The 26,448-nt window shown below is 37.9% G+C and overlaps 1 protein-coding gene across 1 annotated transcript in view; it reads left to right on the top strand.

Annotated features, from left to right (window-relative positions):
* Positions 1-511: 511 nt before the first annotated feature.
* Positions 512-26,448, top strand: part of LOC140245591 (thyroid hormone receptor alpha-like) — a 49,848-nt gene continuing 23,911 nt past the window's right edge. The window contains exons 1-4 of the mRNA XM_072325156.1: positions 512-530; positions 8,006-8,023; positions 20,638-20,753; positions 21,449-21,590. Coding sequence (XP_072181257.1) covers positions 512-530; positions 8,006-8,023; positions 20,638-20,753; positions 21,449-21,590 — 295 coding nt within the window. The remainder of the gene's footprint in view (positions 531-8,005; positions 8,024-20,637; positions 20,754-21,448; positions 21,591-26,448) is intronic.

Genomic DNA, 26,448 nt, shown 5'->3' with positions numbered 1-26,448 from the left:
CCTGCATGGTCATCAATGCAGAGGGGCCCCTTCAAGCAATAAAAGGAAGACTGCCCGGTCCTCCAGAATAGACCTTAGCCATAGGGACAAGCCCAGGTCAAATGAAGTGTGGGCATTCAACAGCCAACTAATCCCTCCTTCCCTCCCCCCCCCCCCCCCACCACCAGTTATGCAATGTTATGTAATAAGAAAAGTGGTGAACTCTGTAGAGGCAGGTGCAAGGCTGAAAGCATCATTCTGTGATGATAGTCTGTGTGTGTGTGTGTGTGTGTGTGTGTGTGTGGGTTTGTGTGTGTGTGTGTGTGTGTGTGGGGGGGGGGGTTGTGTGTTATTGTGTGTACATGTGATTGTGTATAAGGTCTGTGCATGAGTGAATGTATAAAGTAAGACAGGGGGGGGGATGGCTGTGTTTGTTTTATACCTCCAGAGTCCAGGGAATAGCTGGATAAAAATAGACAAAAAAGGAAATTCTCTTTTGAGTGGTCAAAGAATAGGGTAGGTTGGGTCCATCATGGCCTTCAAATGCAGAGGTCAGCCTTGGATGGGTGTGTGTGTGTGTGTGTGTGGGGGGGGGGGGGTGTGTGGGGGGGGGGGGTGTGTGAGAAGAGACCTACCTCCCTGGCATGGGTGGGTGAGACCACCAAGGGGGATGGTATGGATGGATTTGGCCAGAAGATGGTGCACATATTCTTGTAAAGCATACCCCACCCATTTCTCTCCATAAACGGACCATTTCCAGTTCCATTGAAGTTGAAAGAAGAGCAAAATATCTGCACATGTGATCTCTTGATTTTTAACATACAGATTGCCAAATGTAGCTTCATTGTATACTGCTTACAGGAATTAGGGTACCAGTATTCACATTATTTTTTTTTTCTCCCAGAATAACACAAAGCCGTTCATGAAGGACTCTGCAATTATAATAGGGGAGCATAAAGATGCCATAGCTATCAAAAATCACATAAAGATGTGATCAGACTAACCCTTTACTGAAATAAACTAAGTAATTTTCTCCTGGCCTTAACATCATTACTTTTACTGGCAGATACCAACAGACATCTCTACTCTTTTAAGTAATATACAAATGTATTGGAAGTCTGGAAGGCATACAGTTGTAAAATCATGGTAAAGTAGAACCATTCTTTGGTACTTCAGGTATTTGTAAGTAACTGCAGTCCAACACTAATGACAGTTTACAGACTGCCTGTATATTGCAGCTTCAGATGTATGTATGTAGGCCTGTCTATCTAAGTACATTGTATGTCTGTAAGTATATATTTGTGTTTGTATAGTATGTCCGTCTGTATGGATGTAGGTCCTATAGTGTATAGGCTATATATTTTAAAAGATAACACATAGAATTATACACACATACATGTAGAAAACACTCTGCAATGACCTTGGTGACCTGAAGATTTAACTCTCTTTCACCCCCTGTCTACTTGATCCTTGACCCCAAGCCCAGGTTACACCAACAATGGCCCAGACTGGATTTAATTAGTAAGATTAGCAGAAGCTGGTAGAAGCACCCTCCACACCCCCCTCCTTTTTTGTGTCAGAGGTGTGTGAGGACACCCTTACCCCAATCCTCTTTACCCCCCTGGCATAATAAGATCAGATGCTCTTGAATCTTATGGGGGAGGTGATAACACAAAAGAGGGAAGGACTTGGGGAGACAACCAGAGTTCTTTGTTATGGCCAGGAGAAATTCTTCCTGACTCACCCACCAACACCTTGTCTTAGGGCTGTTGGCTGTCGGAGGAAGCTTGCAGATTATGTAATCAATTTGCATATTAGACTAGAGAGGAAGGAAACCTCCCCCTACACTCAAGCCTAGCTTAGCCTCAAAAGCTGTGGCCAGCCAAGCAGAAGTTCAGGCGCACTGGGCTTTTGTTCCTGCATGATTTCTAGAGCTGGCTCTCGATGCATAATTAATGAAGATGCTGCCATTATAGCGACCACGGTACACTTGTTCACAGCGAATCCAGATAGTTCATTGTGAGTGGCCGTGGTCTACAGTAGTTTCATTACTACTACCAAATATTCTTGTCGTTAAACAAACTGAGGCTGTGTTTCATTTTTCAGATTTTTAAATACTGTAAAACGATGAATGTTCATGTGCATTTTAATTTTGAAAATTTTGTGACAGCCAAGATTTACGAAATTAAGATGCACACAAAAGTTCTTGTCTACACTATAGGCCTACACATTGAATATTAGAGGCAACTGGTGAAAATTTCATGCTGCGAAAATATTGTGTTTTACAGTCATATCTTTCAAATTTCTTTCTATCGTGCTTTGAATACACCCACTTGCTGTCATGATGACGACTGTTTCATAAATGAAAATATGTTGAATTTGAACACTGAATTGAATTCACTCACTCTTGAAACTTTAGTACCAAGATCCAAGTTGGTCCTATCAGCTCACAGCTTCTCACATAGTACCACTGGATAGACTTGTAGTTGTAGTAGGCCCATGTTACTGTCTGTACTGACTACTATAGTACTACGGCTGTAAGTCTGCTTATGAGATTGATACTGTCAATATGAGAAAAAAGTGAAACAAAGTAATTTTCTTGAAATATAAAGAGGAACCCTTTTTGTCTTTTAAAGATAGTAAAAAAAAAAAAACAACAACCAAAACAAATGACCCTCAAATTATTGGACAAAAGTTTAACACCAGTTTCAGACCCACAAATTTGTTGTTGTTGTTTTTTCTGCAGAAAAGATTTGTGGTACATGCTGTTGTACAGGCCTATGTATGAAGTTGTAGTCGAAGCATGTCTGCTCCATCCTTTGCCATTTGGCTGTGGAATTTTCAATACCACAGTTTTCCATTCCGTGAGACCCTCCTGAATTTTTGTCAGCATCTGTTCTGTTCTTCACCCCAATTTGTGCTGCTGTTTTGCGGTACATATTGCGCAACTGCCTAAAGTTGAGATAATTATGCCCTAGTGTTAGCTGACTGACTTCTCTTGTTGAGTTGTGGCAGCAGCTAGGGTAAAGGAACATTATACACATACAAATGCTTTCAGGGAAATCATTATGTAACATGGAATTCAGAGGACAAAAGAGCGATGGAGAGAGAAAGAGACAGTAAAAGAAAATGATCACCCCAGTGGGGCCGTGGTTGACCTGAGTGAACCTTGCTCACCAAGGCCACAACTCCCCGCTCCCTCGCTCACTGACCGGAATGTATACATGCAACATTTGCCAAGTAATGCTAGGTACGAAGCACGCCAATGCACAAAAAGAAAACATTCGCATGAGTAAGATGACGCTGAGCAAAGTAGTCTCGTCTCTAAACTGTATTTTCTTTTTTAAGTGCCTGTTAATGGCAGCCTGGGCAGTGCAATATTTCATACCATTCAAAGTATTGCATGATGTAGATAGCCTAGAATTTTCCTTACAAATTTCTAGGTGTGATAAAGTAGCTTTTTCCTTCAAAGGCATTGCAAATTTATGTCACACCAAATGAATTACCAGTGGAAAACTTAAATGACCATTTTGATGGTCATCATCTGTTTAATGTACACCTACTCGAGTATAGGTACAATAATCTGTCAATGGCCATCAAAAGCTAGACCTACTGGTAAATGTGGGGACATGCATTAATGACTGAGTGCTGTCATGATTTCGGGTCATTAATTGCGACTTGAAAAATTGAAACAAGTTATGGCAGGTGTACTCTCTTATGACCTGTTGTTTACATACACTTGAACAAAAACTATTGTTATTTTCCTTTTTTTTTGAAATCAGTTTTTGAAAGGTAATGTGAATTATGAAAATTTTCGTCTGTGGAAAAAAAGTCTCTAGCAATTTTGATTTGCATGGTGATGCTACAAATGTACATGTAATATTGGATAATCTTTTTTGTTTTCTTTTTTAAACCTTTGCAATTGTACATTGTATTTGCCTTGCACCAGGGTTTTGAGTGATATACATATTGTATGAAATATAGATTATTATCCAATTGTTCCTCTCATAACACTAATTCCAAATGAGTGTGTTCAGGATTTGCAACATTGCACCTATGGCTTTGTAATGCACAGTTTAGAGATTTGTTTGTAAGCACTTCTTTGCCAGTTGAGTGAGTTTTAGTGTGTTGGTGTGTGAATGGTATCAAGTAAAATCAATAATTGAAGTATAATCTAAAATCTGACAAGTCTTGGGAGTGAATGTGGCTTGATCAATGGATGTGTCCAGTGTTCTCAATGATATCACCTACATTGTACATGTAGGCCCTACATGTATGTCATGACCTTATGTTTTCTCTGAATTGATAACATCCTGTGTTACATAACGTGTGTGACTTGTCATCAGGACAAACTGCTGTAACACATGCCATACCCCCCAACTCACATCACCATGACATTACCAACACCACCACTGCTAGCTATTGCACGTGGTTGCATGGTAGATCCAGAGCTACCAAGTCTCGCATTCTGCGTGAGACTCAAGCATTTAGGGGCCATCTCACGATCTCACGCATGACACCCATTTTTCACACGCATCGGGCGAAGTCTGCAACTTGGGCCTATTATAATGAGCATAGCTCAAAAGATTTAAGTGATAGTTGCAATTTTTGAAGGTATATTTCCCTTTTGTCTTTCAAAATAAGTAAAAAATAGTCACTTAAGTATGCACCTGATCGCACCATTAAGAGCTGAAAATTGAAAAAGCTCCCTACCGTGGGAGGCCAGGGGGGGGGGGGGAACCCTCCCACACCCTCGCTCGCGCGCACATATTTTGCATGCCGAGTCATGAAAATCTCACTCATAAAATCTTTTTGAACTTGGCATCCCTGTAGATCTATACATGTACTGTAGGTCTACAATAGGCTACATGTACAGCATGTAACCTAGCTGGGAGGTGCTCACCTCCATGATGTACAAACTGGGGCAGGGAGTTTCCAGCTTCTGTTTGGCTCAGTTCTCACTGAATGCTTATACCCATCCATGTGTTATCATGATATGGGTATAACTCAATGGTGGTGGAGTGAGGGCTGGCATTCTTTAAAGTCTTTGTTATGGTAGGGCTGCCGTTTTCCAACTATTTTGTGAAATAACGAGAAACTTCTCATGAAATATGAAAGATATGTATTCAAAACAAAGTGACTACAATACAAGGTTGGACCTACCTTTTCCTAGGATCGCTTTGTTTTACTTTATTTTTGGATGTCTCAGCCATTTCAAAACCCAATTTTCATTGAATAAACGTTGAATTCCCCCTAGAATTGTTTGCTCTTTAACATTTCATAAAGTGGTTTCCAAGTATATCTCACAAAAACTTAAAAGCTACAATGTAAATCCCATCTCAACCACTACTATACTATCCCTTTAATCACACTGCATTGGAGTTTCAGCATGTGTCATTTTACAATCTGTTGACAAGTTGTAGCAATCTTATTTTCAGAATAGAAAAAGTGTGGAATAAACAGAGAGGGATAGAAGAAACACATTTTCTCTGAAACAATCATATACCACCTACCATTGTATGACTGCCATCTGTTTTGTCTACAGAATAATGATTTGTCCATCATGCAAAAGCTGCATGGAATAATGAAAGAAGAGACCATTTTAATATCAAAGTCTAATTTCCTCATCAGTGTTCAAAATTCCATAATATGTGGAAGATGCTGTAAACTGGAACAATGAAAACAGAATGCAACTGTAGATAAGAACAAATGTATACATTCAGGCCAGAAATTGTGGAAAATTGTATTGTGAATGTAATTGTGCCATTAATCATCACATACAAAAAATGTACTTGAATAGAACAAACCAGCAGCTATATTGCTGCTGTACAAATGTATGTGATATTGTATGTGATATTTTCAAGGTTGACATCCCTGCATTTTTTTTTTTTTTTGGTTTTCTTTGCTAATTGTTCCTATATTGGCAGAACACGACTAAGTTAATTCCCTGTGCAGTTTTGCTATGCATATATCTTGAGATGCATGGTCTTCTGCTGTAGTGCTGGACCTTTTATGACATAGGCCTATATTGTAATGACCTGAATGTTATGTAACATTGGATACTGGTGGGGAAAGTAGATGCCAAGATGCTGGTAAGCCTGGCATGCTAATGGGCACTGGGAGAATGCTTCATTTTGTACCCTCATTTTGAAGGCTATTGTCATTACGCCCAATTCCCTCATCAGGCTTGTAATACCAATCCAAAAGAAAGTTTGACCTGCACATCAGGTCGATATTATAGTAAGGGTGTTTGGGCAGACAAGAGCAGTTCAGTGAGGGCAACCTGGTTTTGGTTGCTATAGCAATTTCGACTTCCTTCATGAGTAGTGGTATTTTGCATCCCAAATACCACCTGGAAGGGGCTCTTGCAGTTGCAGCCTCTGTTTGCAGGAAAGGTTTACACAATCTTTAACAGTGCTATTAAACCGTCCAGTACTAAACTACAAGCTACGTGTAATAATTGAAGTTTAAAACTTTGAGCTATTACACTGTAAGATAAGAAACTTTGTGTGAACCTAAACAAAAATAATATGTAGGTATCCCTGTGTGATTAACTGATATTTTTTTTGTGATCAGGAGGTCGTAGGTTCAAATCCTGCTCGAGTATGTACGCCCATGATTTTTTATCATGGCTACTACTAAAAAAACACTGATCAATTCAGTGCTTATTTACGTCGATGTAGGGCAATTTGTCAATCAGTTGCAATGAAAACATCTCGACGGAAGAGAATCATGAATTTGAATAACAAAGCAGTACCCGCTGCATGCTATAAGGATTAGAACCAACACTTGCTTTCGGGCGAAAGCTCGGTGGTCTAGTGGAGATGACGCCTGTCCGGTGATCAGGAGGTCGTAGGTTCAAATCCTGCTCGAGTATGTACGCCCATGATTTTTTATCATGGCTACTACTAAAAAAAACACTGATCAATTCAGTGCTTATTTACGTCGATGTAGGGCAATTTGTCAATCAGTTGCAATGAAAACATCTCGACGGAAGAGAATCATGAATTTGAATAACAAAGCAGTACCCGCTGCATGCTATAAGGATTAGAACCAACACTTGCTTTCGGGCGAAAGCTCGGTGGTCTAGTGGAGATGACGCCTGTCCGGTGATCAGGAGGTCGTAGGTTCAAATCCTGCTCGAGTATGTACGCCCATGATTTTTTATCATGGCTACTACTAAAAAAACACTGATCAATTCAGTGCTTATTTACGTCGATGTAGGGCAATTTGTCAATCAGTTGCAATGAAAACATCTCGACGGAAGAGAATCATGAATTTGAATAACAAAGCAGTACCCGCTGCATGCTATAAGGATTAGAACCAACACTTGCTTTCGGGCGAAAGCTCGGTGGTCTAGTGGAGATGACGCCTGTCCGGTGATCAGGAGGTCGTAGGTTCAAATCCTGCTCGAGTATGTACGCCCATGATTTTTTATCATGGCTACTACTAAAAAAACACTGATCAATTCAGTGCTTATTTACGTCGATGTAGGGCAATTTGTCAATCAGTTGCAATGAAAACATCTCGACGGAAGAGAATCATGAATTTGAATAACAAAGCAGTACCCGCTGCATGCTATAAGGATTAGAACCAACACTTGCTTTCGGGCGAAAGCTCGGTGGTCTAGTGGAGATGACGCCTGTCCGGTGATCAGGAGGTCGTAGGTTCAAATCCTGCTCGAGTATGTACGCCCATGATTTTTTATCATGGCTACTACTAAAAAAACACTGATCAATTCAGTGCTTATTTACGTCGATGTAGGGCAATTTGTCAATCAGTTGCAATGAAAACATCTCGACGGAAGAGAATCATGAATTTGAATAACTGATATTTATTAAAGGGAACAGGTGGAGTTGGTTCAAATGCTGTTTGTCTATGATGTTTCAGAAAGATTTTGTTCCCCCTCGTATTCATTGATCATGCATGTCGGCCTACTTGTAGATGTATTCCTCTCTGTCATGCAATTTGTCATTCTAATTAAGTTTTTCTTTTGTTTCCCATATTTGCTTTATCTTTTCTACAGGAGAGAGCCATGAAAAAAGTGAGTACTGGTAAACATAACTATTAAGTTTGATATGTCTGTCTTGTCTGTCTTGTATGTGTACACCTTATATAACACATTTTTCATTGTCTTCCTGTCAGTCTATCTGTTGTGAAACTGTACTTTAACTCTATTTGTATGTCATCTCACTGAGTAGGCCTAATTCATGACTATGATATTTTAGTTTCGTAAATGGCTGTAGAAATTTAAAAAGGATAGAACTTTTGGGCAGTTTTGAGCATTGGAATAAATTAAGATAGTCATGGGAAATGAATGATTTATGTTGATAACAGATACAACATGTGAAGAGTTTGTATGCAAAAAACCGATAAGTCCATTTTTGAAGATTTTGAAGTACGGTCTATGTCATACAGTACAAAATAATACCTTTTAAATGATATATTGGTCACTACATATAAAAGTACATTTTTGAAGTTATGGTCAAAAGAAGCAAAAATTTTCTTATTATTCTCTTTATTTTTCTTGACCTTTAATCGCAAATATCTCCGTTTGGCAAATATGGACTTCTCGGTTTTTGCAAACAAACTCTTCATGTATTCTAATGAATCGACTGTCACTGAAATAGTGTCTATGTGCAAAATTATGTTTTGATATCTTGTAATCTTGTTACATACAAACAACATCTTTAAGTGCTCAAAAGTGAAAAAAAAAGAGCAAAAAACAACAACCCAGTGTTAATTTTTTAACAAGTTCATTTTTTTTTCAGTATTGATTGCTATTACCCTTACGGTGTGTTAACTTTGGTAATTTGATTTCAGAAATGATTTGTACTGAGTGATCTGTCCTCATAAAGCAGAAATGAATGTCGACATTATCATGTACAATTTGTCTAGGGCTTTATACATACAAAGACTGCAAATCTGTTAGAAGAGTAGCCAGTAAGTCAAGTCCTCATGTACAGAGTGAAATATATTAAAGGTACAGTTTGCCTTTGGGAGCAGTGATTGAAAAAAATGATTGAGATATCACTTTTAATGTGTATGTGTCAGTCAGTTGTACCACAAAACATCCTACCATGCAAAAATTTTGCAAAAGCCTACAGTATAAGGAGATATCACTATTTTTCTCAGTAAACCATAAATGTAAACCATCGAGAAACATTTTTAATATAACTATTGTTCACATTCTGTATATTTCACAATATTTAACATTAATTGCACTAATTCAAATTATTACATAGGTTGTTTCTATCCCTAACTCACATTTAAGAACTATTTTTAAGCACTAAAGCTGGGTTTTTGTTTCATCTGCAAATGGTAGATTATGCCTTTAAAATGCACATTATTCTCTGTGTTCATGCCTGTTTTATTGTAGGCCACTGTAAATGCAGTGTGCATATGAAGTTTCATTCCCATTGTCTTATTCCTCAAGTTCTAGTGTCTTTCCTTCTCTGTCAGTTTTATTACAGTCAGCGTTCTGTTTCTGTTTATTACATCCTTTCTACTTTCATTTTCCTCCTTGTTAAATCTGGTTATGTACAAGTGTATAGTATCAGTTTACAAACAAAATGAAATAATACTGAATATACAATGCCTTGTTACAGGGCATTAGCTTAAAGGGACTGTATAGTTTTGTTGGAGACCTAACTTCAGGTTTCTAACATGTTCTGGTGAGATAATGAAAAACCTCTTATGAAATATGAAAGACCATGAAATTTCAAGAATGATTCATTGTTTAGTTGATGGAAATTGGTTTTGAAATGGCCGAGATATCCAAAACAGAGCAATCCTAATAAAAGATGGGACGCACCTTTTATGAGAATCGTTTTTTTTTTTTTTTTTTTAATCTATTTTTTGGGTGTTTCAGCCATTGTAAAATTGATTTTCATCTAGTAAACTTAGAATAGCTCTAGAACGGTATGCTCTGTAATATTTCATAGGTGGTTTCTTGGTAAGTCAGTAAGTTAAAAGCATAATCCTCACCTCCACCAACACTATACCATCCCTTTAATACATGATTCTACAAGTCCACTTGCCCACCCCCCCCCCCAATTTAATGTGGTTGAATGCCATGGTGGTCACTCCCCTCCTTCTTCCCCTCACAACAAAAAGAACTAAAAGACAAAACAAATATAAGAGAGAGAGAGAGAAATAGAGAGGTACAATGTACTTAAAAATAAGACACAGAACAGTGCAACTGTGTGCAACCATACACAAATGTATCTCTGTCTTGCAGACATGTCCCCTAGCTCCACCACAAATCCACAATTCTGATAAATTTTCAAGTCAAGCCCGTCATTTCCACATAATGAGGTCATTGACTTTCCAAGAACATTGTCTGGTACATATATTTCCGAGAAATGCCAGTGTGTTTGTGGTGTGTGTGTGGACCACTAACTATGACTATATTACAAAGTTGTGCATGGTTTACATTGTATACAACTGTACATATACTGTGTGAGGCCTTAAATAAATAGGCCTAGACATACAAAGGTATGAAGTTTCTTTGTTTACACAAGTGTCATAAGTGTGGGTGTGAATCCAAATGTGTGTTTCTCTTTTATAGCTGTAAAAACAGTAACTTACATGTTTGATTTCTTTGGCATTTGTGTCACTTTAGAAATAATGCCTGTCTCACAGCAGAAAATGAGAATCAAGTTATGAAAATATGGAAGAGTTGTTGTGCAGGAAAGTGAGGTGGTTTGGAATTGATCAAGACATGGAGTGTAAAGTCTATTTTGATCTTGATTATTGATCGTCATGAGAACTTTTGTATGCACTCATTAGTACTTTCGGTACTTATTGCAGAAATCTATATGTGGAAAATCAAAAGTTTGGTCTCACACTTCAGCAAAATTGTGAGGAGAGCAATATAATAGTCCTCAAATTATTTACTTGGTGTATCAAAGAAACTTATTAACCCCATTGAGGACGATTTGATTTTACTAGATTTACAACATGCATTTCCCATAGATAGACAACTGCCCGAGTGTACTTGGGACTCGTCCTCAACGGGTGGATTGTGGATTAGATTGAAAAGAAATGTTTACAAGAGGAGAATTATTTCATTTGATTAATTAAAATTAACTAATTTTCCTTGAATGATGACAGAATCAGAACAAATATTTATTTTTAAATTTTCAGCAATATCAGATCTATAGATATTGAAGGATAGGCCTATAGGGCCTAATACTTCTGAATGTTTGTGAATTGTCTAGCTTGGCGTCTAATGGATACAATGGAGTGTTACATTGTTAAGGTGATTTCTCCTCTGTATCACGCATGAAACTTAGTTTCTGTTGTGACCCAAAGATTTAGAAATGTACAGCTATAAGTGATGATATTTTGCTTGACATCTCCCCCCCCCCAAAAAAAAAAAGAAAAAAAATGGAGATTGTTGTCCTACATACAAATTAGCCATTAGAAAATAGCTTGGTTTTGTGCCACAGACAGATGCACAATTCTTTGCAAGTTGTTAACATGACAATTTGATCAAAAAGGCAATTTCCCCTTATCAAGGTCCCCATGACTGTCAGGAGCAATACTTCCATACTGTTCAAACTGACCTAGTAGTAGGCCTACTTATATAATCAGGGTCAAACATCTGCTGATTATCTTATATGATTTTGTTTCCATTTTCATTCATTATTAAATAAATGTCTACGGTGAGATAGAATGGTGCTCTGTTTGAAACATGTACCAGTTATCATTCATAATGTACCATAGCAGTTAAAGATGAAATGTCTTTTCCCACAGAGTGACAAGAGGCCATGTGTAGCTTTAAAGATTGAAAGAATTATTCTAAAAATGTACATTTGTGATTATTCCTGGCAAATTTGTTGGTTGGTAACCTCACTTTCTGGTTGCTCACACCAGATGCTAGCATCTTGTTAGAATAGGAGGAGGTTATACAAGGATGGCTACCACTCATTTGACCTTTTGATTAACATGGAGAAAGTTTTGCATGTGATATCCTACTCTGTTTCTGATTAATTATCAGAATTTAGATATTGCAAAACAAAGTGACAATTCTATATCATTGGAATGATGTATTCAGTGTAGTTGTGAAAGTATTCACATTTTAAGTTATTCATTTTCAATTGTGATCATATTACTCCTCATGAGGTTTAATACCATCTAACAGTGTTTTCTCACTTGATGTCTGGTGACAGGAAATCTACTGGCATCTATACCCTTTTCAACATGTACCATTCCCCATCCATTGGTGCTCAGTTCATTTTGATGGAGGCCCCTGTCCAGTAATGGAGTTTATTATGTAATATTACATCACTTGTGCAAACAGCAGATGCAGAAGTCCCCCAGGCAGGGCTTTTGTTTAAATGTCATCTCCCCTGACCTGTACAGGTTTTCTATACAGCATGCCAGGACACTTGCCCCCAGTGATGATATGATGTCTGTGGGTGTCCGTCCACTTTAGCTGGAAGCTGACTTGACCAGTGCCCTAGTCATGGCCACTGAGGACATGGTCGTGGGGACAGGGATTCGTGGGGGCTCCTTGCGACAACTCATCATGCTCGAGTACTAGCTAGGCTGTGCTTTCAGACCCTTTTGCTTTTTTTCATGCCTCTGTGCCTCAAAAGTTGCCAGACGCATTATGCTTTGGGGTTATCTGTTCCTGATTTTGTTGTCATGTTTTTGAGAGAAATTGTAACCGAGTAAATTTTCTTTGGTATCTGACTTAAGATTATGATGGTCAATTCTCAAGGTCATCATTCCAATTTTGTGACGGGCCAAGATTCACAGAAGTGAAACGCACATGAGAACGGTTTGGTCTTCACAATTCAGTACACGTAGATAGTGTAAGCCTTTTCGTATTTTTTTTTTTTTTTTTGTGGTTGGCATTTTGGAAAAGGTTTTTTGCTAAAAAGATCATTGGCTACAGTTAGCAAAAGTTTTATGCCACACATGTTTCTGGTTTTTATACAGTATGGTGTTGTTGTTGGAGACACCTGAAAGCATTTGATGTTTGTCAAATATTTGTTGCATCTTCACTGGCTTTGTGGCAAATGATTCCTTTTTTTTAATCTTAAATTCTCTTATTTTGAAAATGCTGCAACATTCCTCCCCATTTCTAGGGTGTGTGTTTGTGTGTGAGTTTTTGCCTTTGCCAAAGTACTGTATGAGTTGAATGTTTTCTTAGAGGGGGTGCATGCACCTGTTGCCCTCTTGGAAGTGGTTAGGCCTACATTTGTATTCTATCACTGAGTTCTACTTATCCCTGCTGAAGAGTAATTCTTTAAAAACTTTTAACAACTGGAACATAAATGAAAATACCCTTTGCCAGCCCCCTTAAAAAAATAAATAAAAAAAATAAACTAAATTTGTTTATTACATCTATTTTCCTCATTTAGTTGATGGTGTGGTTGACATAGTGAGCTTGTTAGAATGCTGGTAATGGATTTTTGTTATTAACCTTATCTTTAATAGACTTGTAACTTATATCACAACAAATCAGAAATCCAACAGCTGTGTCTAACAGTCTGCCTTTAATAGAAGAAACACTTGTGACGATGCGACAATGAGAACTGAAATTTTCCAAGATTTGAATATCAAGAGTTTGTTTGCAAAAACCGATAAGTCCATTTTTGAAGATTTTGAAGTACGGTCTCTGTCATAAAGTACAATATAATACCTTTTAAATGATATACTGGTCACTACATTATAAAGGTACATTTTTGAAGTTATGGTCAAAAGAAGCAAAAATTTTCTTATTATTCTCTTTATTATACCCCCGCCAAACGAAGTTTGAAGAGGGTATATAGGAATCAGCGGACGGTCGGGCGGTCGGTCGGGCGGTCGGTCGGGCGGGCGGTCGGTCCGTTGCAAATCTTGCGTCGTGAACTACTTCCTCAGTTTTCAACCGATTCCCATAAAACTTGGCACAGATGTGTGCCTTGGGTTGTAGATGTGCAAGACGTATTTTTTGACAGTACCCAAAAGTACGTTGCCATGGTAACGGCATATTATGGGCAAAAATTGGTACAAATCTTGCGTTGCGAACTCCTCCCACAGTTTTTGATCAATTTTTATGAAATTAGATACAGATGTTCATCTGAATATGTTAATGTGCAAGACACATATTTCCGCAGTGGCAAAAAGTGCGTTGCCATGGTAACGGCATGTTATTGGTAAAATATAGGGCAAAATGCTTCATGGCAAAACTGCTTCATCAGTGTTCTTCCAATTCTCATGGAATTCATATTGAATGTTTGTCTTAGGATATAGGTCAGCATGACACATTTCTTGACAGTGACAAAAAGTATGTTGCCATGGTAACAGCTCACATATTATGAGCCAAAATGATGGAAAATTTTGTGTTGCAAACTACTTCCTCAGTTTTTGCCCGATTTCCATGAAACTTGGTACAGATGTGTGCCTTTGGTTGTAGATGTGCAAGACGCATTTTTCGACAGTACCCGAAAGTATGTTGCCATGGTAACGGCATATCAATGGCAGAAGATCAAGGAAAGATCTTGCGGATTTAACTACTTCCTCAGTTTTTTGACCAAAGCTTATGAAATGTTGTTTGGCGGGGGTATAACCAGTCGCTGTAGCGACATTTCTAGTTTTTCTTGACCTTTAATCGCAAATATCTCCATTTGGCAAATATGGACTTATCGGTTTTTGCAAACAAACTCTTCATATGTACTTTCAAGTTTGACATGTATGTCCCCTACAGTAATTGCTCGGATAGATTCTTGAAGTCCATCATAAAAGCCTGCATTCATATCTTTACCGCATGAAGCAGTGAATGACATTTGCGAGTACGAACAGAGTATCATGTGTTGCATATTATTATGCCATTTTGCAGGCTAAAATGGAGAAGCAAATTATGACCTCAAGAGATTTAGGTGAAGACAAGAGTGTATACCAGAGGAAGAAAAGCTTTCATGATCCTGACCTTTGTCAGATAAAGATGATCTTACCATTACGTAACAATTTAATCTTCAGGAAACACCAGACAGATTTTGTTGTGGAATTATACAGACTAACTTGTGCCATGGTGTGATAGCCAAGTCTTTAGCACACTATAGCAAGGGCTTTATTTTGTACAACTACAAGAAGGTGTTGCCTTTTGTTTGAAATAGGCTAGTTGGTTTGTGAAAATAGATCATTTTCTTCAAAATTTTGGATAATGCCTTTTCATCTTCAGTTCTTTTGCTGTGTAACATTGATATTGCAGAAACATCAACAAAATTGCTTTTTCAGGTAAAACGGCTTTCTGATTCTTCTGGCCTACAAAACGATAACTGCAAGATACAGCAGATACATGATTGTATCTGCACATGCACAAATTCGGCACTTTGATTATGACTGATAGGTAATGTAACGGTAATGATCTAAATTTAGATTCTTCTTCCTTTGAAAGACTTGATGCATTGTCAGGTGAGAAATTACATTGTAGTTTAAGGACAAAAGCTGACCAGACCTTGTACAGCTGTGTGCAGCAAACGGTTAAAACCACAGACACTTATTCCTGAAAAGCAAGTTGAATGTGAAAGCATCAGCAAGATAGAAATAAACCAGGGTCCCACACTATCAAAATGTTGATCGGCCCAAACAAGGATTCTAACCAAATTTCCTTAAGGTTTTTGCATTGAGTGTTTCTAATGAAGAAGACACATAAGCTTACTCATTATTGTCTTAATCTCAGATTCTGTACAGGTGTATTGGCTTTGATGATAAAGTTGGTGACAAAAGTGGGGTTGAAGGAAAAGTTTATCAAGGGTTTCGTTTCAATCCAAATAGGTCTTGCTTGGATGAAGGGCTAAAACAACTTCCTTCTCAATGAGCCATGGCCCCTTTTCGATCTTCTTCTATATTTGTAACTTCAGGGATTGATGGTTTTGGAGTTTTTCTTGTCTTTTGTGGTCTTCTCAATATCTAACCTTCTACCTTCCCTTTCTTTCTTTTTGACTGGTTCCTTTTTTTCTTTATTTGCATTTTTTTAGTAGAAAAATGGTGTTCTATTAAAAGGAAAGTTACACTAGTGCTTAACAGTGGGGAGTTGCATGTGGGATTGGAATTATCCATGTTTTTTTTTCTTTTTTTTTTTGCACACGTTCACTTGGGCCACATGGAGTAAATCAACGAGTTTCTCCCCTCCCCCCCCCCCTCCCCCAATGCATTGAGATGCATGTGGCTAGAGTTAATTTGTGTGTACATGTGTACATGTTGTGTGTCCACACACAAGAACTAAAAAAAAGAAAAGAAATGTGAAGCAAAATCTGACAAGGCCTCTAAGTGAAGCCTGCATATGTTTCATTTGTTTTTTCCCCTTATTCTGGAAGGATTCACTTCAATTCCGCTTTTCCATACAAAAGAAAGGATATTTAGGAATTGATATGAAAATATAGGACAGCTCAGAGTCATAATTATCCAGTATGTGCGATGTAGAAATCTTCATTTACAATAAACGCAGGCTGCATGGCCTCCTGAGGAGTTTGAAAGACTGAAGAAGAGAAAAGCAACTCAAAACTATACAAGTACATAAAGTGCATGGAGAGCACAAACATCCACCGGACAGCTCATTTCCACTATGGTCCTATTTATATTTCTAATTGTATTAAAGAATCCTTTTTAGTCGTCTCTACCATTTAATAGCCTCCTGCTGCGCCACAAGCATAATGTAAGCACCTCAAATACATGCAGTTTCAAATTCTCTGGTTTGTAGGCCTCATATTTGCCATATAAAGAATCCTTCAAAACAGAGAAAAAATAGTTCCAGGATCTGGATGGCAATCTGGATCACTACCAAAATTTAATGATCTGTTTCTTGTGTTGTTAGCAACTTTCCCTGTAAATTTCAGCCAAATCCTTTTTTAAAGTTTTGTAATTATTTTGCTAACACACAAACAAATAAACAAACCAATGAGAGAAAAACCCAAACACAGCAAAACAAAAACAAAACAAAAACAAAACAAAGAACAAAACAAAACAAAACAAAGCAAAACAAAACAAAACAGAAATACTTCCCTTGAGAGTAGCAAGAAGTTATGGATCAGAAGTTGACTAAGTTGATAAAACATATTCTTAAAGGAAACCTGAAGTATTTTAACTCAAACAAGTTCTTGCTAAATGCTTCCGCTGAAGAATGTTCATTATGTTTGTTTCACAGAATACAATTAGGCCCTACTTCACACAACCATTTTATATTTTTCCACCAGAAAATTTTGCTGAAATACCATTGTTGAATACCATAAGGTCTGACCACAATGTCCACTGCACCCAGTGGTCAAAACCCTATAGAGGATGGAGTCTAGGCACAAGTGACCACTATGATCTGGCAAAAATCCAAGAAAACATTAATTTTGATATCAAGGGAACCCCGTGAGGTGCAAGCAGACTGCACCAAACAAGTACTGTATATATTTTCCATTTCCCGGAAATATCATTGCGTTGATTGTGCTTTGATTTAGAGAAAGAAAGAGGGGGAAAAAGAAAAAAGAAAAAAAAAAACTTTCCGGAAAGGAGACATCCAATTTCGTAGAATGTGTCCCTAAAGTGTAATCAGTATAACACTGACTCATGTGTTCCCCCGCCTACATGCACGTTTTGATGACCGCACGGTGAGCAGTCAGTGGAAGACATATAATGGAAATTTTGCTGCTATATAGTCTTTACTTTCAGACCTAGATAGCATGTTGCTATTCTTCTGACACTTGATGGTTTAGGAAGAAGAGGAAGTCTGCAAAGTCATAGATATTAGAAATGTATTACCCCTTTCAAGCAAGTCACTTTAGGAGCACTTTGTCCAAACTTGTCTATTTTTGTATCCTATAGATGGTGTAAGTAAAAAGAATGGAGGGAAAATCATTAATTCTTGGTGAAGATTTTTTTTTTTTTTTGTGTGATGTAAGAGGCACAGTGTTTCATATAGTTGCTGGACATCTTTCACCAATAGGCCTATATGTATGCCACAATGTTTCTAACTGATGGACACTGCCTAGCATTGGCAGTAGGGACAATTCACATTTTTGGTGAAAAACTGGGGGATTTGGTATTTGAAATACTGCAGTATTTTATGCAGTATGTCATAATGTTAACACTAATAGACCCTACCTTGTTATACCTCATGAAATACTGTGGATGGCTAGTAACTGATGAGTGGGAGTCAGTGGGAATGCTGGGGGATGATTGTTCCAGTTCATGTGGGATTGTACATTATATATCTATTGTTGTATGAAAGTTATTTGCTTCAGAATGGTCTCATATATTCAAGTAATGTGCAGTTTAATGGTTCCAGGCTAGCATGCCTGTACAGTGATGGGGCATTAAACTGCACATTACTTGAATATGAGACCATTCTGAAGCAAATAATTTTCACACAACAATAGATATATAATGTACTCTTAAATGAATCCCACAAGAATTGGAACAATAATCCCCCAGCATTCCCACTGGTTCCCACTGATCAGTTACTAGCCATCCCCTTTAAAGTGGTAATTCAAACTTCGCTTGAAATACAATGTGAATCATGTCATGAAATACCACCACTGCACTGCGTGGTTCATTTCTCATGTGAACTGACACACCAGGGAGGTGGCCCACCTCCCTGGACACACTGTCTTCTCCCTGTATAAAAGAGATGTACTTATGTTCAGTGCTTATACCTTGGTAGAGGTGTACTTACAAGACAGAAATGCTACAGTATTTTGTGAATGCACTGTACCAACTGAAATACCATGGTACAAATGTACATAATTCACCAATGAGAACAAGTAACCACAATTAACTGTGGTATTTGATACCATGGTAATTACAATGTAAGTGCACCTAGGGTGAATTGCCCTGTTGTGATATATGTGGAGGTTGGGAAGGTATCTTAATGAAGGACATAGCCATGACAAGCATCTGACCTAGAAGAATCTCTTGTCTCAACTTTCTAAACATATCTTCACTCTGATAAACAAATGGGGTCAGGCATTATGCAACCTTATATAACAAGAAGTGACTGTTTTTGTCCCTTACCTATGCCATACCTGGCAAGTTGACATAGCTTGACTCCCTGGGGTGAAATTATGGGTGCGTTCATCAACTCACTTCTGGCATAGAATTAACTCTTTATGTGCCATGGTGTAAACCCCATGTGTGTCACATTATTCTGAGACAGCAACATAGTTATGCCTTGGGAAAATTAATGCTCTGTTTTTCAGATCTGTGGACATTTTATAGATTTTTGTAATCCTGGACATAATTTATGATGAGCAAAGTTGCCGAGAAAATGACAGGCTTTGCTTCGATTGACAATGTTAATTGTTTGACAAGTCTATGATTTTTTTCTTTCGAATGATCTGTAGCTACATTATTGCAGATGCATGACATTTGCACACAAAACAAGGACAGAAACTTAGAATTTACTCGCAAATCCAGTACGGTAGGGAACATCGCTTGCTTGTCAATCTCCACATAAAATGCAAGCTATACGTGACAGGTATGGAATCAGAAGAAAAGCGCTATGATTGCACTGTAGCGTTTGGCGATTTATTGATCTGTGTCAGTGGGTTTGTGCATTTGAGCGGAATATGCAAACCTGGCATGCTGTTGACCGAGTTGAGCATGTGTGCATGGCACATAATGAGTTAAGCTTTCTAACCAACTTTCAGGGAGATTTCACCTGATTTAATGCAAAGCTGTTTTGATTATGGGGTTTGAAATGCCTCTCTGAAAACCCCCAAAATGCAATCTCAAACGCGTTTCTTCTCAAATGCATTTGAGAAAGAAACACGCTTGTTTGGAAATGATAAATGCAAAGTTGCATTCATACAGTAGCTCAGATCGACCTACGCCAGTCACATTGTACATGATCTCTCCTCCTCCAGTCAAACAGAGCAGTGGAGTTGTGCAGTAACAAGACCTAGGGTGATAAATGCAACAACTCTAAAGAGATGTGATCCGAAAGGCCTTTGCAAATGCATTTTAACAGTGGGTATTGAAATGTATTTCAAAAGGGGGAAAGATGATATTAAAATGCAGGCTATGAAGGAAAAGGAGAGAACAGACTGTTATTAAAATTTCTATCCACATTTACATGATTATTGCAACATATATATAATTGTGTATGTATTCCATGTGTTTGGTAGGAACTTGTCTTTAGATGGAGTTGGTGCATGATAGCTTTTTCATTGTTGGTGTTTTGTTACTTTCATTATTTTAATCATTATTGGCATCACTTTTATCAATATGGATGTTGTTACCAGTATCAAACTCACATCCAAGTAGCTTACAAGTTGTATGTTGCCACCACAATTACGGCAATTTGGTAAAAGAATCAGTCAATAAGGTTGTAAGCAGCACAGGTTACAAGTGAAGAGTTTGTTTGCAAAAACCGATAAGTCCATATTTGTCAAATGGAGATATTTGCGATTAACGGTAAAAAAAAAATAAAGAGAATAATAAGAAATTTTTTGCTTCTTTTGTCCATAACTTCAAAAATATACCTTTATATGTAGTGACCAATGTATCATTTAAAAGGCATTATTTTGTACTTTATGACAATGACCGTATTTCAAAATCTTCAAAAATGGACTTATCGGTTTTTGCAAACAAACTCTTCAAGTCATTAGATGAATTGATTTTTGTTTATTTCTATGATATGATTTTTCCTATCTTCTTTTGTTTGTTCATTTTTAGAGTCACCATACATTCCAAGCTACATGGATCTTAGCAACGGTCCAGAGCCATGCGTGGTGTGTGGAGATGCTGCGACGGGGTACCACTACAGGTGTATGACTTGCGAGGGATGCAAGGTAGGTCTTTTCCAAAAATCAGAAAATTCTTCTCTAGCCTTTTTGGTAGCAAAAATATCTTGTATGGCATAGTGAAAGCACATGAGTGTACGAAGGTACTTAATTGACATGCACATACACAATACATGTTGTATAATTATATTGAGTGCCTTCTTACTACACTAATGTGTGTATCGGCGGAGGGCACAGGTTTTCAATGACCGTTTAATAATGAAGTTCAAGCTCAACTCTTCCTTGAACATAATTCAAGAGGTCAAGTCCTTCAAAGAATGTGAGCTTATACCATAAACTCAAATAAACCCTAATTGCAGAAAATCAGTGCATACACTTTACAAGTAAAGTTTCCTCTACTCTGAAAGTTTGCTCTTCATTTTCTACATTATTTCAATCTATTGTAAATTAGGTTCTATAATCTCATATACAAAAGTTTTGTCTCATGCAAGTATAGACCTATGGTGTATTTTCTGAATAAATGCTCTTGGCCCTGTTTTATGAAGAGTTGTAATTGATTATAAAGTTGATTTCGATTGGAAGTCTATGGCAGCCTGTGTGGTAAGCAAATGTATAATCAATTTATTTTGATAAAACAGAGCCCTGATAAGCTAACTTGTTAAAAAAGTGGATAGATTAAAAACAAATAAAAACTGCAACTTTTGAGAATGCATGGTCTGACAGAACTGTTTTGCCCTCTGCAGGGATTCTTCCGGCGAACCATTCAAAAGAAGCTGAGCTACTACTGCAAGTGGAACGAAGAGTGTATTATCGATAAGACAACACGGAATCAGTGCCAGCAGTGTAGATACAAGAAGTGCCTTGCTGTAGGCATGGCTCCAGATCGTAAGTAAAATGGCAAAAAGATTATACAGTCAACCCTCGACGTTGCATGAAAGTCGAATAATTACCTAAGTCAAAGGTCTTTCAAGTTCCCTTCTCTTTATATTCTACTGATTTTAATCCCTCATAAGTTAGATTTTTTTTCTGAGTTAAAGGTATTTCTTCAGTCAAAATAGATTCGACTTAGACAATGTTGACTGTGCTGTGTTCAGCTACAGCAAAATGTTATTCTCTTTTTCTGTCCTTGAATGTATAACTAAGCATTACATGTATTGGAAGATATGAAAAAAAAACAACATCTTTTATGATACTTCCAAAATACAGACGAAATGAAGAGTATGATATCGAAAGGAGTTAACTCTGTTCATGTCAATTTGAGGTATTTGCAGTTGAAACTGCTTGAAAACAACGTAAATGATAAAATATGTGATTTCTTGTTTAATCATAACTTGAAGAACATACCCTGTGAGGCATCACTGGAAAGGTTTTATTTTTTCTCTGATTGATAATGGACTCACTCTAAAAGCTTTAATGGTGCTTCACCCAGTTTGCTACTGAACTCTTCAAATGTTAGTAACTCTGTAATGGAAGCTAAGGCGTGGATAGCATAATGTTGCATATGTGCACACGTTGGATACGAGTATCTTAACCCTAACTAGGCCGGGGGGGGGGGGGGGGGCCTCCGAGGCCCCCCCTCGACGTTCCGTGCGATGTATCGCTAACGTGAAAAGCTATCGCCGCGACGTTTCATGACTTTTTTCTGTTGAGTCTCCCGCATCTTTTGACACCAAGTTTGCGATTCCCGGGCGTGCGGTTCCGAAGTTTCGCATAAATATGTACATGCATGTCAGACCAAAAATTGCTCAAAAACGTGAATTCGTGTACAATTTCAATGGAAACTGTGCTTACAGTCAAATTTCATAAAAGCTTGATTATTTTGGGGTTTTATTGATTAAAATCAATTAATAACATATTTTCTTGTTCGGAACAATGTCGCGGACAAGTTTCATCGGAAAAACAATGAAAAACATAAAGTCGAAAAAACAGAGAAATACATAAGAAATAAAAAAAAACCAATAAAATACTTCAGAAATTTTTTCGGATAGCTCAATTTTTTTCTCTTATATTTGCTTAGGACACTAAAAAGAATATTTACACAAAAAAATGTGCCCATTTCGAGCTTTATTTAGTGATTTATACCAAATTGTCCGATTTCATGCATCATTAAGCATAGATTAGCATAATTTAGCATAAATGACAATTTTTAAAAAATCTAACTTCGTAGTACTTTAGATTACATCATAGGCAATGTGTGTGCCAATTTTCGTCGTGATCGCGCGGTCGACGGCCGAGATCTGGAAGGGGGGCCTGGGAGGCCCCCCCCCCCCCCCCCCCGGCTCTATGATCTACCTAAATAGCCCGGCCTAGTTAGGGTTAAAACATACAGACACATGGATGAAGACCAAAGCAAATCTTGATAAAATAGGTCCAAATAGTGGAAATCTCACAGTAAGAAGATATAACCTATGGTAGTATCCAGTATCCTGTACCTCTTAAACAACGTCTGAGGTTATACCAGTGATTCATTTTTTTTTCTTTTGCGGTGGGGGGGGGGGGGATTGGAGAACAATCATAAGTAAATAAAGGTTTTCTCAATACACAGTCTATCATAATTGAGGTATGCAGAGACTTTTAATGGGGGGGGGGGGGGTGGTTCCCGGTTGCCAGTGCCGCTTTTTTCAAGAAGAGCTCTTCAAATGAAAGAAAAAAAAAATAACACAAGCAAACAAACAGAAAAACAAAAAAGAATCGGTGTCCTTGATGTCCTTTAGTAACCTTGTTTGTTTCAGCTGGAATAAAAGGCAAGAAGGTTTTCACTAATCCCTTCAGTAAGGTCACCTTGAGGACACATGCTCAGCTTCCATTGTCATCCACTGCGCAAATAATGAAGAAACTCTTCTTTTCTCTGCTGTTCTTCTGTGTGTCTCCTTTTTCCTTCTCACACTCCCAAGATCATTAGTATTTTACCAGAGAGTAGAGAGAAGGGACAGAATATATCTTCAAAGCAAAACCAAAAACACAAGTGAATTGAAAAATAAAAGAGAGAAATATATGAAATGTGGAAGGAAATGAATAAAAGGAGTAGATGATGTAGAGAAGGAGCAAAGAAAAACAAGTGAAACATCAATGAAAAAGAATGTTAACTTGAAACTTGGTTACCATTAGTTGGTACTGGATAATGACGAACTGAAAAAAACAAACAACAACCCAAAAAACCAAAGAATAGAAAAAAGTCCATCTGCCCTTATAATACCCCTTTCAGGTAATCGTGGATGCGGATAATAGGAGCACTAAGTCGTAAAATTTTGATTACATGAACGGGAGAGAGTAAAAAAGTGCGCGTTATTTTGATGCTGCTATTATCCGCATTATTGCAGCATGAGGAGTTGATCGAGAATACATGAACGCGTTTTACGACTTATGCGCACTAACATTCCACAGTTCGGTCAAAGGTCACTCGATTTCCCGCACAACCGCTGATTGCTGAGCTTGAGCGAGAGCTGTGCATACACGTGAGTATATATCACCAGAAACATTACGTCATTATAGAGGCGTGCGCAGTAACCATGACAAATACTCCCGTCTTTCGCACCGTTATATGAACGGACGCTCGTAAAAGTAGTGCGCACTTCATGGGATATATGAACGCGATTTTGATTACTTCATCAGCATTATTTGGATGCGGATAATTGAACCGCGATTACCTGAAAGGGGTATAAGTGAGTGTGTTACTTCACAATTGTAGACTCAAATCAGTTTGCACCTACTTCTGGTGTACTTGAAAATATGTTATCCTTTTTTGTCACATTACATGCCAGTGATACTGATATAAAAGTGTGATTGAGAGGCGCTAAAATAATTAACTAAAAAAAAAATCTAATGTTCATTCAGGTGGGTTCAATAGGGCAACTGCATTCCTGTGACTACTTAAACATTTAAAGTCTTTTTAAAGGACAAGTTCACCTTCATGGACATGTGGGTTGAGTGAATGCAGCAATATTAGTAGAACACATCAGTGAGAGTTTGAGGAAAATCGGACAATCCATTCAAAAGTTATGGATTTTTAAAGTTTCCGCTCACTCAAGGCTGGATAAAAAGACTACTGTAGCTTGTGATGTCACATGTGTACAACGATATAAAGAAAGAATAAAGAAAATTCAACATATTTTCACTTTTCTCGCATAACAAAAGAACACTTGACTTCTCTCTTTCAGAAGGAAGGGGGAATAATATTACCCTTAACGTATGTCAGTAACAAGTCGAAGAAATGCGCAATTTCTTCAAAAAGTGAAGTTTTGTGAAATTCTCTTTTTATTTTCTTTATATCGTACGCATATGACATCATGAACTGTAGTAGTCTTCTCATCCAGCAGTGACTGCGCAGATATTTTAAAAATTCATCACTTTTGAATGGATTGTCTGATTTTCCCCAAATTTCACTGATGTGGTCTACTATTTGTTGCATTCACTCAATCCACATGTAATCTGTGAGGGTGGACTTGTCCTTTAAAAAACATATTTTCACAAGTCATTAGAAGTAGGAGTTTCTTGATGTACCATATTTCTGTACACATTGTGGTTATCATAGTTTTTTTTCACAAGCTATCAAAAAAGCTTGTGCAGCTCCCCTTAATTGTTCTACATCAGATTCTGTCTTGTCTTGTTCATATCAAATTCTATAGTGTACTAAAGATTGATACTTATTTTTATACCTCTGCCATGAAGTGAGGCCGGAGGCATTAATTATCATTGAAATCGCTGAAATGTTTTTAATGAATGTAATACTTTCTTGTGGATTCAAAGCTGAACTTATAAACCCAACTTGTTATTCATTCTCCAGTGACTCCCACCCCCCCCCTACAAAGAAATGAAAGGAATTACCCAGTATGTTAAAGGTATAACAAACATGATGACATTTTCAAAAATCAATGCCACAATTCTCCAGTTTGATAAGGCGTGTCTTCATCAGCCCGAAGTTTCAAAATAGCGCGCTATCTTGCGGTTACCAAACTAGTCCGATGTCAAGATAGCGCGCTATCTGTGTAGTGAAGACGCAAATAGTGCGCTATTTGATCGGGAAAATTTCCCCCGAAATCTTGGTCTAGTTCGTGAGCTAGAGCGCTAATTCGTGAAATAGCGCGCTATTTTGGGTGCGTCTCCATCAGCCCGAAATTTTCTCGATCCCTCCACGCTTCTGGTTAGCCAGCTGGCTATTGAAAGCGCATGTACAAGCTAGTGATTGTGTATAGTGCATACACTCACGGCGTATTCAAGGATCACGTGTGTGTACTAGGCCTACTGTTGTTGACATCTTTAAAACCAGGGAGGTGATTCCGTGCATGCTAGCTGGTTTTTTGTAAACTTCTTCTTTTGGTCCACTCTACTTTAGCTAAAGATTCTTGCAGATTGTGTGTATTTTGGATTTGTTTAAACATTGCAATTCGTTCATTTCATATAAGATGTGTCACTGGACAGAAGAGTAGCGTTATTAATATCCCTTTGGAGAGAATTTGCTGTACTGCTCACCTCCCTGGTTGTAGGAGATTTTGAGCGGGAAATCCACTTTCGAACAGCGAGCTAGGCAGAGTAATGATGCAAAGTGCGCATGCGTCAATTTTCGGACTAATTTCTCGAAGTAGGCTGTTCGAGCTGATGAAGACGCACATTCGCTCTATCGGGCTATTTTCTAAGACCGCAAAATGTCCCGCTAGTTTGAACTTCGGGCTGATGAAGACACGCCTATAGAGTGAGAGAGAGATAAAGGCAAGGGGAGAGTGAGGGAGAGATTAGATGCAATGAT

Source organism: Diadema setosum, chromosome 22, assembly GCF_964275005.1.
Source record: "Diadema setosum chromosome 22, eeDiaSeto1, whole genome shotgun sequence".
NCBI lineage: Eukaryota > Metazoa > Echinodermata > Echinoidea > Diadematoida > Diadematidae > Diadema > Diadema setosum.
Note: the sequence above shows the minus strand (reverse complement) of the source record. Positions and strands in the feature narration are given on the sequence as shown.